This window comes from Schistocerca serialis, chromosome 5 (assembly GCF_023864345.2).
Source record: "Schistocerca serialis cubense isolate TAMUIC-IGC-003099 chromosome 5, iqSchSeri2.2, whole genome shotgun sequence".
In the NCBI taxonomy this organism is placed as follows: Eukaryota; Metazoa; Arthropoda; class Insecta; order Orthoptera; family Acrididae; genus Schistocerca; species Schistocerca serialis.
In genome coordinates this window covers 819,344,250-819,361,216 of record NC_064642.1, presented here as the reverse complement: position 1 = coordinate 819,361,216, position 16,967 = coordinate 819,344,250, and the positions used below count along the sequence as shown (strand labels likewise).

At 40.6% G+C, this 16,967-nt stretch overlaps 1 protein-coding gene across 1 annotated transcript; it reads right to left on the bottom strand.

Moving 5' to 3' along the window:
- Nucleotides 1-10,937: 10,937 nt before the first annotated feature.
- On the bottom strand, nt 10,938-11,465 carry LOC126482246 (uncharacterized). Its single transcript, XM_050106225.1, has one exon. The coding sequence runs from the start codon at nt 11,463-11,465 to the stop codon at nt 10,938-10,940; it is 528 nt and encodes a 175-aa protein (XP_049962182.1).
- Nucleotides 11,466-16,967: the final 5,502 nt, after the last annotated feature.

Below are 16,967 nucleotides of genomic sequence, written 5' to 3'. Positions count from 1 at the left end.
CAGGAGTTAGGGGAATATCAGGATGGTTTCAGACCATGGAGAAGCTGTGCAGAGCAGATAATTAGTTTAAAATTGATGATGGCATACTACAAGAAACGGAACAAACCTCTGGAAATAACATTAGTAGATTTTAAGAAGGCATATGACTGTCTCCACAGACCTTCAGTATTAAAAATTTTAAGAAGTCTAGGACTCCATCCAAAACTAACTAAAATAATACAACTCACTCTAACCAACACCAAATCAAAAGTGAAGTTTAGAGGAGAAATTTCGGAACCATTTCTCATAAAAACAGGCTTAAGACAAGGTGACTGCCTATCACCATTACTGTTCAACTGTGCACTGTAATACATAATGAAGGAATGGTACAAGGACAATCCAAAGAGGATAAGAATTGGAAGTGCAAAACATGATATTAGCTTAAACTGCTTGGGATTCGCTGATGATCTTGCTCTCCTAGCCAACACCGTTCAAGAAGCCAGGCAACAAGTGAAATCACTACAAGAAATAGCAGAGAAAGTAGGCCTTAGAATGTCATTTGAAAAAACGGAGATTATGCTAACTGATCCACCACTTGCAAACAAAATTACAATAGGAGATCAGGAAATCAAAATTGTTGATAAATTTAAATATTTAGGTGAAATAATAACATACAATTTAAATGAGAAGCCATTATAGCAGAATAGAATAAAAAAACTGAACTATGCAAATTACATTACCAAAAAAAGCCTATCCATAGATGCAAAATTAGAACACTATAAAACAGTTACACAACTAGAAATAACGTATGCAGCTGAAACTATCTTCAAAACAACTAATACAGCAGAAATTGACAGAATACTAAAAATAGAAAGAAGAATAATTAGGACATGTATAAATAAACAGTATAAAATAAATGGACATTGGAGAATAGCATCAAATGAAACAGTATATAAGAAAATAGAATCAGTCATGAGCACAATCAGGAAGAAACACATCTCATTCTTTGGACATCTGATGAGAACTCCAGAAAACAGAATTAGTAAAAAAATAATACAAAAATTGTGGAATAGCAAGAGCGACATTAAATGGATCACAGAAATTAAGGAAGATATAAAAGAACTTCAAATTACAGTAGATGGCCTAAAAAACAAGATAGAGAAAACCAGAATACTGCAAGACCCGCAAACCAGACTACAAATGAAAATCAATGAAAGGAGTACAGGAAGAGTTGTCTGAGATGAAGAAAGAAAGAAAATATCTGAAAGAATGAAGAAACATTGGGCAGACAGAAGATTAAAACACCTTTCATATAAGAATAGACTCTAATAATTATATTACCTGAATATCGTATTAAGTTATTGTTGAACCAAATTGTATCCCTGTGTAACAACTTGTTTAGAACTTTGTATCTTTGACTAGAGTGGTCCAATGAAGGCCATAAAATAAATAATAAAAAATAATAATAAAACCCGTTATTACTTCGGCGGCCACCATTCCTATTCCCTCGATAGTTATTGCCTTCTTGGTGTCGCCTCCTATCATTATCATTTCCACCTCCGCTTTCATTATTACTTCCTTGGAATCCTACATTATTATTTGGCTCATGCAAATTCCGCTCGGTGCATAATTCCTGCAACAAGTGCTGGAAGGATCGTACGTCGTTCATACATCTTCCTGCAATTGTAACGTCCCTTCGCAACTTGTTGGGCAGTTTCATAAGACAAATTCCCACAAGTTCCGGCTGCTCATATGGAACATCAAGGTACTGGTTCGCCCTGACCATTTCTCTGAAGTATTCCACAGGATGCCTGTGTATACTGTCAACATAGGTTTCCTTCATTAGCACGCTGAATTTCACTCTTTCTTGAACATCTCTTGACCAATATTCATTCAAGAACGTGGCTCTAAACTCGTCATACGTCTTGCAGTCACGCATAATCAGCTGCATACGCGCTGCCGGCTCGCCTCGCAAGTGGCTGCACGCAAATTTCATTCTCAAGACGTGTCCCCAAGAGGTGGGAAGAGACATGTCGAATTGCGACGCCCATACATAGGGGTGTAAGCCTTCATTATCGTCCGGAAATTTAGCATATTGCTGTACCGAGACGAAATGCCTTCGACACTCCTCTTCATCCACATCCTGACTAATATTTCTGTCTGTAATATTCGGAGTTTCACCTACCTGACGTAGGTTATTTATCTTTCATTCAGGTCTCTTAACTCGTCTTCTTCATGACCTTTGCGCTTAACCCCCGTGTCTTCCGTTACTGTAGCATCCATATCCCGTCTATGCCTTCCTGCCTCGTGCTCAGTGCGCTCATTACGTAATTCAGAAATAGCTTCCCGATTTCTCCTGTTGATTAAGATTTGATTGTCTCTAAACCGTAGCAGTGTCTGTGCCTCTTCGCTATCCGCAATTGCGGTTGGCGGCGTTCGGACCGAGCTATTTTCGTTGCGAACAGACATCTGCTCTACGGCAGCTGCTAGAGCTTCGACCCTGTCTGCGTGCTCAGTCACCTGTTCGCTAGCACGGCCTATTTGTTTTCGTTGCTCGGCACAGGCTTCCGTAACTAGCACCTTTATTTGAGGATCATTACCTGCTGCCGTGTTCTGCACTGAAGGATCCTGCTCGAGTGCTACTACCCTGCTTTGTAATTGTTCTGTTGCTGCAGCTTGCTCCTTTAGAGCAGTAGCTGTAGCCAGGTCACTTTCGGCTACCGTTTTTAATGTTGTCTCTACGATATTTACTCTCTCATTCTGTTCCGCCAACATAGCACTGTGTTCTTCAAATTTCCTCTTGATACAATTAATCTCTTCGGATATTATTCTATTTTGCTCAGACACATTTTCGCTCTTCTCCTCTGTCTTCTTGCCCTGTTCGGATACAACTTCAAATAAACTCTTTTTTAATTCTTCCCCTGTCCTTTTGCTTTGATTGGCTAACCCCTCGATAGCCTTAAATATAGCTGCTATCCAGTGATTATCTGGAATGCTACTATCTGTTCCACGCGTTTCCTCGCTGTCGGCAAGAGCTGAAGGCCCAACCGTGTTTCATGTCTCCCTGTTCTGGTCACTACAACCGCTCGCCTGAGGCTCTGCATCCGGCATCTCCGAGACCATTATGGCTCTATTCTCTGTCTCACGAGGGCTCGCCACCCCTTCCTCCTGTAAGAGTTCGTGAATGCGCTCAAGGTCGTCCCAGCCTACCGCGTCGGACGCGGCTGGACTCGCGTTAAGTTCAGCCTCACCTGCCTCATTCACGTTGGCCATACGTTTGGTTCTCGCTCTCGTAACTATACTAGTCATTAACCGATGCACCACGTGCACCACAATTACACAAACAAATAAGAAAAACTCTCCCTAATATCGGAATTATTAATTTGCCCAGTATAAATAGCAAAATTACGAACAACGCAGCAACAAACACAAAATCATGAAATAAATAAACAAAAACACACAAACTGCAGAAAAGTTTAAAATTCCTGAAAGAAAAAATAATAGTACAACTGATACTTGACAAGTGAACCAGCAATTCGTGAATCCTGGTAGGGTCGCCACATTGGCTGTATTCTGGTTCTTTATATATATATATATATATATATATTGACTCTGTGTGACCATCTCCTCGCGTTACCTCAGAGAATTGTACTCGACTTTGCGTCCTGGCTGCTAATATACCGGGCCCATAAGAAATGGTGTGACCCTTATTTGAATAACTTGATAAACAAATTAATTATTTTTGAAATGTGCGCAACGGAAACTGGTGCGAGTTTCTCTAAGATAACACGTTCTGGGGTGGTTGAACTCAAAGCTGTCACTATAGCAGCTGGTAGCCTATCTGAATTAACATTGCAGATTATTTCTGTCTTTCATTAACCTTAGAAAATCGAACTGAATAAGATACATCCTACCCATTTCATGTGTCAGGTGACTGGGGGAATATTTCTTAACTGAAATGCTGACTCTCATTTAATAGATTTATTTTCTACTTTGATGAAAACTTTAGAAGCCGACACATTACAATTTTTCTTTAGTTACAAAACTTATGTCTGAATCAGCGTTACCTCTCATGCCTGGAAATTTATTTCTGAAACTAAGGTCTAATCTTGGTACCAGTACACATCTTTTGGCAATGGATTTTCTCTTTACCTATACTGCTTCTTATGTCGTCGCATTGTGTTTTTTATTTTCCAAAGCAGCATAATTATATAACTTTTGAACTTTTTAGTCTCCAATTTTAATGTTAAGTTAATCACTAATCGCATTTTGACTGCTCTTCTTTACTTCTGTCCTTATTTTTCTTACTCAGAATACTGTTCAGTCCTTGGAAGAAGGTCTTTAAATTCTTCTCATTTTCACCCAGGAAACATGGAACTAGCTATAAATGCCTGTGTTCGTTATGTTTGTAATGTTTAAATCTTTGATCATATTTAACCATCGTATTCATAGCTACCCTAATTGCATCTGCAGAGATTCTCTATTGTCTTGTCAATGTACAATGCCCCCCTGCGTTTCCCCTCGACTTAACGCTCTTGTCTGAACAATGAGGGAGAAACACCCATTCTCAAAATCCTTTCTGTCCCACTTCATCGTTCAGTCAGTTTCTTGAAGTCTTTCTCAGTAGCAGGAACCTGTTTCTCAAATATTAGAGGACTGAATAACATCTTCAGCTCCAGAAGACAGTTAATGATATAGCTACTAAAGCAACAATTTTCATTACCATTGACCATGCATGCACTCCTTACCCCTATTCAACTTTCTTTCCAGCCAGACTTTCTTAATAGCCCAGTGATCTTAGCTGGTGGAATCTCCCTAAATTTCGTTTCTTCAGAATTCGCTATACCAGAAAACGTCTATTTTGTACATCTATAAATTCTTTTTATAACTACCACAATCAACAGTCTTATTATGTTTATTATTAATGTTACTGAAGTCATTATTATGACTATTACTGTTATTACTATCACTATCATTGGTAGCAGCTGCATTAGAACAACTACTGCCAATATCAACTGTATTAGCTAAAGGGACCTGAACCGAACTCGGGAAACAAGAAATTTATGAGCCAGTCTGACCACAAGAACGTATTGGTTGATAGAAGTGCCGCTACTTTTTCTATTTAAACCAGTTTAGTATTCTAACCTGTGTGTAATTCACTCACATTGTCACTATAAACACTTATATCATTTTGATAGTCTTTTTCATATTAAAATTGGTACTACTTAGGTAACTAAGGTAAAACAGTCCCCCATTTGGATCTCCAGGTGGGGACTACTCGGGAGGACGTCGTCATCAGGAGAAAGAAAACTGGCGTTCTATGGATCGGAGCGTGGAATGTAAGATCCCTTAATCGAGCAGGTAGGTCAGAAAATTTAAAAAGGGAAATGGATAGGTTAAAGTTAGATATAGTAGGAATTAGTGAAGTTCGGTGGCAGGAAAAACAAGACTTTTGGTCAGGCAAATATAAGGTTATAAATACAAAGTCAAATAGGGGTAATGCAGGAGTCGGTTTAATAATGAATAAAAAAGTAGGAGTGGTGGTAAGCTACTACAAACAGCATAGTGAACGCCTTATTGCGGCCAAGATAGATACGAAGGCCACACCTACTACAGTACTACAAGTTTGTATGGCAACTAGCTGTGCACATGACGAAGAAATTGAAGAAATGTATGAGGTAATAAAAGAAATTATTCAGATAGTGAAGGGAGACGAAAATTTAATAGTCATGGGTGACTGGAATTCGGTAGTAGGAAAATAGAGAGAAGGAAACGTAGTAGGTGAATATGGATTGGGGCTAAGAAATGAAAGAGGAAGCCGCCTGGTATAATTTTGCACAGAGCATAACTTTATCATAGCTAACACTTCGTTCAAGAATCATAAGAGAAGGTTGTATACATGGACGAAGCCGGAGATACTGACAGGTTTCAGATAGATTATATAATGGTAAGACAGAGATTTAGGAACCAGGTTTTAAATTGTAAGATATTTCCAGGGGCAGATGTGGACTCTGACCGCAATCTATTGGTTATGAACTGTAGATTAAAACTGAAGAAACTGCAAAAAGGTGGGAATTTAAGGAGATGGGACCTGGATAAACTGACTAAACCAGAGGTTGTACAGAGTTTCAGGAAGAGCATAAGGGAACAATTGACAGCAATGGGGGAAAGAAATACAGTAGGGGAAGAATGGGTAGCTTTGAGAGATGAAGTAGTGAAGGCAGCAGAGGATCATGTAGGTAAAAAGAAGAGGATTAGTAGAAATCCTTGGGTGCCAGAAGAAATATTGAATTCAATTGATGAAAGCAGAAAATATAAAAAAGCAGCAAATGAAGCAGGCAAAAAGGAATACAAACGTCTGAAAAATGAAATCGACAGGAAGTGCAAAATGGCTAAGCAGGGATGGCTAGGGGACAAATGTAAGGATGTAGAGGCTTATCTCACTAGAGGTAAGATAGATACTGCGTACAGGAAAATTAAGGAGACCTTTGGAGAAAAGAGAACCACTTGTATGAATATCCCAGTTCTAAGCAAAGTAGGGAAAGCAGAAAGGTAGAAGGAGTATATAGAGGGGATATACAAGGGCGATGTACTTCAGGACAATATTATGGAAATAGAAGAGGATGTAGATGAAGATGAAATGGGAGATATGATACTGCGTGAAGAGTTTGACAGACCACTGAAAGACCTGAGTCGAAACAAGGCCCCGAGAGTAGACAACATTCCATTAGAACTACTGACGGCCTTGTGAGAGCCAGTCCCGACAAAACTCTACCATCTGGTGAGCAAGATGTATGAGACAGGCGAAATACCCTCAGACTTCAAGAACACTATAATAATTCCAATCCCAAAGAATGCAGGTGCTGACAGATGTGACAATTACCGAACTATCAGTTTAATAAGTCCCGGATTCAAAATACTAACGCGAATTCTTTACAGCCGAATGGAAAACTGGTAGAAGCCGACCTCGGGGAAGATCAGTTTGGATTCCGTAGAAATATTGGAAGACGTGAGGCAATACTGACCCTACGACGTATCTTAAAAGCTAGATTATGGAAAGGCAAACCTACATTTCTATCATTTGTAGACTTAGAGAAAGCTTTTGACAATGTTGACTGGAATACTCTCTTTCAAATTCTGAAGGTGTCAGGGGTAAAATACAGGGAGCGAAGGGCTATTTACAATTTGCACAGAAAGCAGATGGCAGTTGTAAGAGTCGAGGGACATGAAAGAGAAGCAGTGGTTGGGAAGGCAGTGAGACAGGGCTGTAGCCTCTCCCCAATGTTATTGAATCTGTATATTGAGCAAGTAGTGACGGAAACAAAAGAAAAATTCGGAGTAAGTATTAAAATCCACGGGGAAGAAATAAAAACTTTGAGGTTTGCCGATGACATTGTAATTCTGTCAGAGATATCAACAAAAGCAAAACGAGGATAATGGAATGTAGTCGAATTAAGTCGGGTGATGCTGAGGGAATTAGATTAGGAAATGAGATGTTTAAAGCAGTAAAGTAGTTTTGCTATTTGGGGAGCAAAATAACTGATGATGGTCGAAGCAGAGATTATATCAAATGTAGACTAGCAATGGCATGGAAAGCGTTTCTGAAGAAGAGAAATTTATTAACATCGAGTATAGATTTAAGTGTCAGGAAGTCGTTTCTAAAAGTATTTGTATGGAGTGTAGCCATGTATGGAAGTGAAACACGGACGATATATTGTTTGGGCAAGAAGAGAATAGAAGCTTTCGGAATTTGGTGCTACAGAAGAATGCTGAAGATTAGATGGGTAGATCATATAACTAATGAGGAGGATTTGAATAGGATTGAGGAGAATAGAAGTTTGTGGCACAACTTGACTAGAAGAAGGGACCGGTTGGTAGGACATGTTCTGAGGCATCAAGGGATCACCAATTTAGTAATGGAGGGCAGCGTGGAGGGTAAAAATCGTAGAGGGAGACCAAGAGATGAATACACTAAACAGATACAGAAGGATGTAGGTTGCAGTAAGTACTGGGAGATGAAGAAGCTTGCACATGATAGAGTAGCATGGAGAACTGAATCAAATCAGTCTCAGTACTGAAGACCACAACAACAATAACAGGTAACTAAGATCTAGAAAAGGTAATGTACATGTGAAAACCTGGTCTGATGCAACAGAGAGCCTGGTGGCCCTAGTCAGGTCATGTGAAGGAATTAAATGAAGGAACTTCATGAGAGGATCACCTCTGTCGCTTAGTTCCTCGTAGACGACGGAGAATTAAACTCTGATTATCCATGCTTTCTAGCATTATTTCAAGACTGCCACACAAGGGAACATTCCCAAGTGTAAATAAACGATCCTGATGAAATTTGGCGAGTGTGTAGAGGGGGCAATGTAATCCAGTACGAATTTTCTTGTTTGTGTCCAATTTCACTTTTAAAGGGTAAAACGCAGCTCAGATCGTAATTTTGCATTTTAGGTATAGAGGGAATATCTTTGACACGATGATATATAAAAAACACTTTTCACATAAAAATTGAAATGTAATTGACGTTCTTGAAAACTGTATAATCCACTTTTTATTATATGTCCCCATGGCTGTAACTGAGTCGTAAAAGTTTTTGGGATCACCAGATCAACTAGTGCCTTGTCCTCAGGTAAGATGTTCTAAACGGTTAGTATACACGGACCACCCCAAGAATCTAACAATTTTTCTCCTCATTGGGAAAGAAAACATCTATGAAATAAGTTTTGAGCTGATGAGTCGTTTGTTTACCCTATTTCAATGTTATCACAAGAACATTTGTAGCTTCAAAAAGAGACTTTCGAATCCTCCATTCAAACTCACCATTAATTTTAAAAAAATGTGAAAAGTTGGTCGTCAGCGTACATGTTGTACTTGGAGACAAGAAACTTTTGATGCTGGAAGAACTTTGTGAGAAGATTTTGAAATGTAGCTCTGTTAAACGATTATGATGTTGCTCTCCACAGTATATAATCAATCCTCTTCACCAAGGCTTACCAATGTATGAAATCAGACTATTTAGTGGATCACCTGTGAAAACATAATATCCCACTGAATTTTGTTTTATATTGTGTTCTCCATCATGTACATTATGTGAAGAAATTTCGTTCCTTTTATACACACCTTTATTTTGCGGATTATCGTTATTGTATTGATTTTGTATCACAATAATGGATTACTTATTATTTTCAGTTTAAAAAATAAATGCATATGAAGCAGTAAACTACAAAACAAAAAGAAACAAGAACACAAAATGTAAAACAACAAGTTAAAATATAAAATAGGAATAACTAAAATAAATAATTAAAATAGCAATCAATCTTTAGATACTTTAGATAGGTATGTTGGGAATACTCTAACAGCAACTTTATTTTCCAAAAATCTTATATTAGAAACAAGCTTTATTACCCACAGATATATGTGGCTTGAAAGCTTTATGATGAAACAAAAGTTTTCAGTTTTCTAAATTAATTAACGGTGATGGGGTATTTTGCGAAATTTCAAATCATTGCAAAAGTTGATTATACAGTTTTCAAGAACGTTAATTACGCATCAACTTTTACATGGAAACAGTTTTTTTACATTTCATCGTTGTGAAGATATCCCATTGAAACTTAACATGCCAAATCACGTTTTGGGATGTGCTGTACTCCTTAAAAGTGAAATTTGGCACAAACAAAAGTTACACATTGCATTACTTTGCCCCCTATACAAATCGCTAAGTTTCATCAAGTTCGTTTATTTGTGCTTTGGAATGTTCCCTTGTCAGTCATGCACGTGACGCATTTCTATTAGTGTAGGAACAATAACATATGGCAGGGTTTCAACTAACATTTTAGCAACATTAACACACAGTACAGTGTTCTGCAAATCCTATATTGCAACAGATGTCATGCTTTCCGTATTTCACCCAATCAACAGCTTGAATGAAATGAATTTTAAAACTGTTACAATTTTTCGACTGGAGTCTTTATAGACTTTGGTCATCGATGAAGCGTCGTTCACATGCTACTGGTAAATCCATGATCACTGCATGCACTGTTGCTCACATTAAGAACAACGCTGGCTGAGAGGAGACCAGCTTGTTTTGTCAATGTGTAATGTGAGTTTCTGTAGAATCGTATCATTGATTCCCATATGAACCTCTTCACCAATGAGTTGCGCTAGCGCTCATTGTACTCAGTTATTTGGTTAATTATTCCACTCTGTTTCTTCCCCTATTGCTTTTCCTGTCTATAGCTCCCTCAGGTACCCCTACATATACCATGCATAGACTTTATACTTTTCCTCATTACAATCTAACAACTATTGTAATTTACATCAATAGGTTGTTCTTTGAATACTACCAGGGATGAACATGATTTCTGACTTCATCTTTAAGATTTGGTGGAAGAAGGAGCATTAGGTTTTAACAGTTAATCGAGGTGAGTTTGTTACAAACGCAGAAGATTCGAGGAATGAGGGATGGTCGACCACTTCTTTTAAAGATAACACTTTAAAAAAAATAATCCTGACACTCACTCGAAGTGACTTAGAAAAAGTGTTCAAAACCTATATGTGAATGATGGGATGGATTTCTGAACCAGCGACCAAGCGAATACGAGTACTGCGTCTAAACCACAGTGTGAAATGTATTGGCTACATTTATCAGGAATAGAAACAAATATTTGTTACGAATTCAAGTGACCGAAATAAAGGCAACTTCAAGGCATCGAAAGGTAGTAACACACTAGCAGGCGATTCTCTGAGACCAGTTTGTGTAAGGAAAACATAATGCATTACTGGACATAATCATTTATTTGTTAATGATACAAATCAATGCATTAACAACAATTTATGCTCTTGGCTGAGACAGCTAACTGAATGAAATACAAGTGTCACAGTTAAGGTAGTTATTAGAACTGAACCAGAACTACTCTCTGAAATATATTCTGATGTATCAGCAGAAGTAGGAATCACCATGAAGTGTAAGGGCAAGAACCATAAAGGCACTTCTCCTCATCTCGATTGAAGTAATATCCATAAATGCATTCGATGTGTGTCCACTTATTCGTTGGCAGACACTCGTAGTAGCTGGAGCAGTCACTGGGGTCTGGAACGATTTCCAGCGGGCTGGAACACTCGCTGGCAGTGGAGAGAGCAGTCGTGCTGGGCAAAGGGGACGTCAGTGAGGGCGTTGTTGGCACGTCCGGAGGTGTGGGCTGTGCTGTGCTGGCAGTCACAGTAGGGGCAGTGCAGGGCGTGTCGGACGACGGTGTCGGCTGGGACGGTCCCGTGGCTGAAGACGTTGCTGGCGGCATGTCTGCAGACGTAGGCCCTGCCATGTTGCCAGGTGTGGTGGGAGGTGTACCAGATGTTGCGTCAGGTGACGGTGTGGTCAGTGACGAGTCAGCGGGTGAAGGTGTAAGTGGGGTGTCCAAAGGCGAGGGCTGTGGCGTGCTGGGAGGCACAGAGGGAGGGGTGCCAGATCCCGTGACAGGCATCGTGGTCGGTGACTAATTTACGCGTGAGGACGATGATGAAGAGCCCGTCACTAACGAATTTGTTGGGCCATCGCTGCATCTAAGAGAAAGGAAAAAAGCTCATTATTGAAAAAAAAAATTACTGCAAGAAGAACAGGTGCAATTTAATAGCCACTGAAAGTCGCTTATTTATCACCTGCAACTGTACCACTGCCAAGAAAGAATTCAGGTATACTTATTTTTTATTTTGCACATAAGGGTTCTATAGGACCAAATTCAGGAGCAAATCTCTATGGTTATGAAATGAGCCATTGCATTAAAGTGGCATCAGAAAAGTAATAGTATCGGTACATATAAAGCAGAGTGTATGAGTACATGTGAATGTTCCAGATCCCCTCCCATACCCCTGGATCGATTTCAACCAAATTTTGCACAGAAACAGCTGGCCTCACTTGTAGCAGCACTTTATTACTTCAAAACACCAATATGAGCGGTGATGTGGGCAAAAAGGTCTTTATCGGGCCCTGGTGTATAGACTGCCCTGTATCACAGGTATGTTATGTGGCAATAGCATTTGTCTTATCGACCTGCATTGCCGGGCAGCCTCAAAGTTAGTGGCATAGAACGGCTTTCCAGCCCCTGGAATGTAGGCTGCCCTGCAAGACACAGGTGTGTTGTAGTAGTGCTGCCTGCCTTATCGATCTCCTTTGCATGGCAGCCTACACTTCAGCAGAAAAACCGGTTTTCAAGTCTCTAATGGTAGATTGACCTGCATGACAGGTGTGTTTGTAGTATCTGCTGCTTCATCAACCTGTTGCTTACGGACCACACGTGCAAATGGGCATGGATTGGGAACAGTTGAGATGGCTAGGTAGGAAGGGATGAACAGAAAAAGGGGGAAGGAAAGGGACAGAGAGAGGGGGAGTAGGAGGTGGATGGGGACAAGGGGCAGGAGGAGATGAATAAGATGAAGTGGGAAGGAGGAGTTGCCGGGAGAGGGGCTAGAGGGAGATAAATAGAAAGAGGGAGGCATAGAGAGTGACAGAAAAAGAGAAGGGGAGTAGGAGATGGACACAGAGAAAGAGAGAAAGTGGGAAGACGAGATGGACTGAGAGACTGACAGGAGGAGATGGGCGGAGAGGGTAGGACGAAATGGCCAGGGAGGTGGGAAGATCAGAAGTGAGGAGATGAGGTGGAGATGGGCAAGATGTGAGTGAGGAGAAGATAGTGACAAGGAGGGGCGAGACTGGGATGGGTAGGGGTGGGAGAAGGGTATGGACAGAGAGATGGGGGAAGGATGAGATGGTCAGAAAGAGGAGGTGATGTGTAGACTCGGTGAGGAGAATATGGATCCACAGAAAGGGTGGGAGTGGAGTGTGCAATACATGTGTCGAACATGTATGCAGACGAAACTGTGCGGGAAAGGTTAGTAGATAAAATAAAATTTATACGAATTCTATGCAGATGACTTTCTACAAGTATATATTAGCATAATCAAAAATATGACACCAGAATTAGCTTAATTTCTTTTCCAGGTCTCCTTGACAGAATGGACGGTGTCAGTCATGAGAAAATTCTTGAGTTTGGTCTTGAAAGTGCGAGGATTACTGCTAAGATACATTACTTCTTCTGATAGCTTACTGAAAATGCATTAAGAAAAGGACTGCACACCTGTGTGCACAGAAGTCAGTGAAGTGTAATCCAAATGCAGACTGGAATTCTGCCTAGTATTAAGTGAAAGGTGCTAATTGTTGGCAATAAGCTCATGCTACTAACAACAAACGCCATTAAAGAAAATATATATTCAGAGGATAGTGTCAGAATTCCCAAACTCTTGAACAGTGGTCAACAAGAGGTTCGTCAACTTACATCACCGTTTCTGAGTCTAAATTACCAACATGTATGGGAAGATTTATCTTAATAAACAGGATGGTCTGAAACAGTCTGAAAAGCATGTAAGTTTGTCGCGTCGAAGGTTGTGCTGAGAAATAAATGATCCGAAAAAAAACCATATATTGCGTCGTTTCCGTTTTGCCATTGGAGTTAGACAGAAAGGCTGTTGTCTGTGCAAATTCAAGTAGCCCGTCAAATACAGTTAACGTCAGCTGTTCTCACAGTGTAGATGATAGCGTGCGAGACTGCTCAGCATTTGGCTCAGGTTCGTTACTTACTATCATTCCATCTCCAATTTTTGTATCGCTCTATTGTTCACTTGAATTTGCGTGCAAAGTGACCTTTTTGGCTAACCTCAATACTCGTACCTCACAAAAGGCGCGCCCGGCGCTGTGGCCGAGCGGTTATAGGCGCTGCAGTCCGGAACCGCGCTGCTGCTACGGTCGCAGGTTCGAATCCTGCCTCGGCCACGGATGTGTGTGATGTCCTTAGGTTAGTTAGGTTTAAGTAGTTCTAAGTTTAGGGGACTGATGACCTTAGATGTTAAGTCCCATAGTGCTTACAGCCATTTGAACCATTTTGAAAACGAGCAATATATCTAAAATTTTTCCTGAACAACTCTCTCTCAGCACAATCTACCCTGCAGCACCCTTACCAGCTTTTCAGACTTTTTCTGACCACCCTGCATTACGGCATATGTCATATGCGAATGGAAATTGCTAAAACAGACTAATTGCAGATTCTGTTGTAAAGGTAAATCAAGCAGCCTTCAGTTTTTGAACAATATCCTAAACATGGGCTTTCAATGATACCTTATGGCAAGATAGTGTCATAGCAAACAGAAATATCTTAGGAGCAGCTGTCATATGACAAGGCATGTCTATGGTACTATATAAAGACAAGTCGTTCGTTAATGCTGTTACCAAAAATCTTGAAAAGTTATTGACCGACGTACTTCAGGATTTTCAGTGATACCCTAATAAATTTTTGGATTGACGTAGGCTACACATTTATTTTTAAATATATGTGGTGTAGGTACACTGAAGGGTAATTTCATCGCCAGAAGAAGTTGTGCTACATAAACGAAAGTTGGTAGGCGTGTTTCTACACCTGGAAGATGACGCCTATTCGGATTTCACACCAGCCATGTAAGAGTGCCGATGGAAGCGCCACCATGAGGTGCAAATCACGTATGCCGTAAGCACGGTCGTGAGTGTTAGTTGCCTTTGAGACTGGGCGCGGTGAGTTGTTATTAGTCAAGAGTGCCTTTGAGACGACAAAGATGCCACAATCAACACCTCACTGCGTTTGAACGAAGTCGTGTAATAGGGCTACAAGAGCGTGAATGTTCCCTCTGCGATATTGCTGGAAGACTTGGCAGGAATGTAAGTGCTGTACGTGCCTGTTGGCAGCAGTGGTCACGAGAATGTGTGTTCCCAACTCCGGATGGCCACATGGCACTGCCGGCGGGGAAGACCATCATGTTTGGCGTAGGGCTCTGGCGCCTCATACTGCTTCTGCAGCAACACTTTGAGCGATAGTAGACGCTACAGTGACACAACGGACTGTTACAAATCGGTTTCTTCAAGGACAGCTCCGAACCATGCGTCCTGCAGCAGATATTCCACTGTCTCCAAACCACAGCCATTTGTGACTTGACTGGTGTCAAGCGAGAGCTCATTGGAGGGCAGGCAGAAAGTCTGTTACGTTTTCTGATGGAAACTGGTTGTGTCTCAGTGCCAGTGTTGGCTGTGTGCCCGTAGGAAGAAGGCCAGTTACGGGCCTGCAACCAACCTGTCTGCATGCTAGACGCACTGGACCTATACCCGGAGTTATGGTCCGGGGCACGATTTGTTATGACAACAGAAGGACTCTCGTGGTTATCACGTGCACCTCGACTGGAAATTTGTACATCAACTCGGTGATTCGACCTGTTTTTCTGCCTTTCATAAAGAGCGTTTTCCAGACAGTGTTTCCCAATACAATAACGCTCACCCACTTGCCGCTGTTGTAACCCAACATTCTCTACAGTCTATCGACATATTGCCTTGGCCATCTTGATCGGCACGTCTGTCTCCAATCGAGCAAGTATGTGAAATAATCAGACGACAGCACCTGTGTCATCCACAACCGTCATTAATCAACCATTTCTATAGCGACCAACCAAATGCATCAGGCACAGGCCACAAACTGACGTCTGGCACCTGTACAACACAATACATGCATGTTTGAATGCTAGCATTCAATATTCTGGCGGTTACATCGGTAATTATGATGGTAGCATTTGACATTTGCAATGGCCTATCTCGCACTTACATTAACATGTGAACTTGCAATGTTAATCACTTAAACATGTCACCTAGACAAATGTATATACGAAATTTCATTATTCTACATTAATTTTTTGGGGGGTTGCAATTATATATATATATATATATATATTGTTAGTGAAATACCTGAAATGTTCTTCACTGATTTACTTTAAATTTTACATAATACTCTAAGAAAAGCTCATACAGGCATGAGCTACATAATTAATATAAGTTGTGTATAAATAAATACACAAAAATCTACATGACTATATTAAAGGAAATCGTTCTCCAATGCTGTTGCAAAAAAAAAAAAAAAAAAAAAAAAAAAAAAAAAAAAAAAAAAACTCGAGAAGTTGTTGAATGGTTTATTTAAAATTTTCCATAATTCTTCAATAAACATATATATATTGTCTTTGTGTATCTGAATTATCATTTGAGTAATGTGCAAAAATTTGTAGTAAATTGCTCAAGACCTTCCACAATGAGATTTCCACTGTGCAGCAGAGTGTGTGCTGATATGAAACTTCCTGGCAGATTAAAATTGTTTGCCGGACCGAGACTTGCCTTTCACAGGCAAGTGCTCTACCAAGTCAGCTACCCAAGCACGACTCACACCCAATCCTCACAGCTTTACTTCTGCCAGCACCTCGTCTCCTACCTTCCAAACTTTGCAGAAGCTCTCCTGCGAACCCAGCTGGGGGGGGGGGGGGGGAGGGGAGGGAGGGGGGACAGGATTCTAATTGGAATCCTTTATGAGATATTGTATTTTTAAAAGATCCCACACTGAAGCTTGAACAATACCTGTGGTAGTACACCCTACAAGTGCATACACGAGTTATGCGGAATCTGAACAGTAACGAAACAAACTGACCATCACTGGTTGAGTTGAAAATGACCACAAGCAATGTAAATAGACACTTCCAGTCTTGTATGGAACTACTGCTGCACACTTGCTAGTATTTCGTGGGAGGTTTCCGAGCAGGTGCAAGTAATACATAGTCGCATATCTGTCAATGTCTGACGTAGTGCTTGGAGGAACAACATGAATCCTGCAGGGCAGTCCATAGATCCGTAAAAGTACGAGGGGGTGGCAGTGTCTTCTGAACAACACGTTGCAAGCAATCCCGGGCATGCTCAATAAAGTTCATGTCTAGGGAGTCTGGTGACCAGCGGAAGTGTTTAAACTCAGAAAAGTGTTCCTGGAGCCACTCTGTAGCAATTCTGGATGTGTGGCGTGCAATGGACATGAATGGATGCAGGTGATCAGACAGGATGCTTACGTACGTGTCACCTGTCAGATTTGTATCTAGACATATCA

Excerpts from the sequence above, each read along its gene's own strand:
- LOC126482246 (XM_050106225.1), bottom strand. The coding sequence starts at position 11,465 with ATGCCTGTCACGGGATCTGGCACCCCTCCCTCTGTGCCTCCCAGCACG.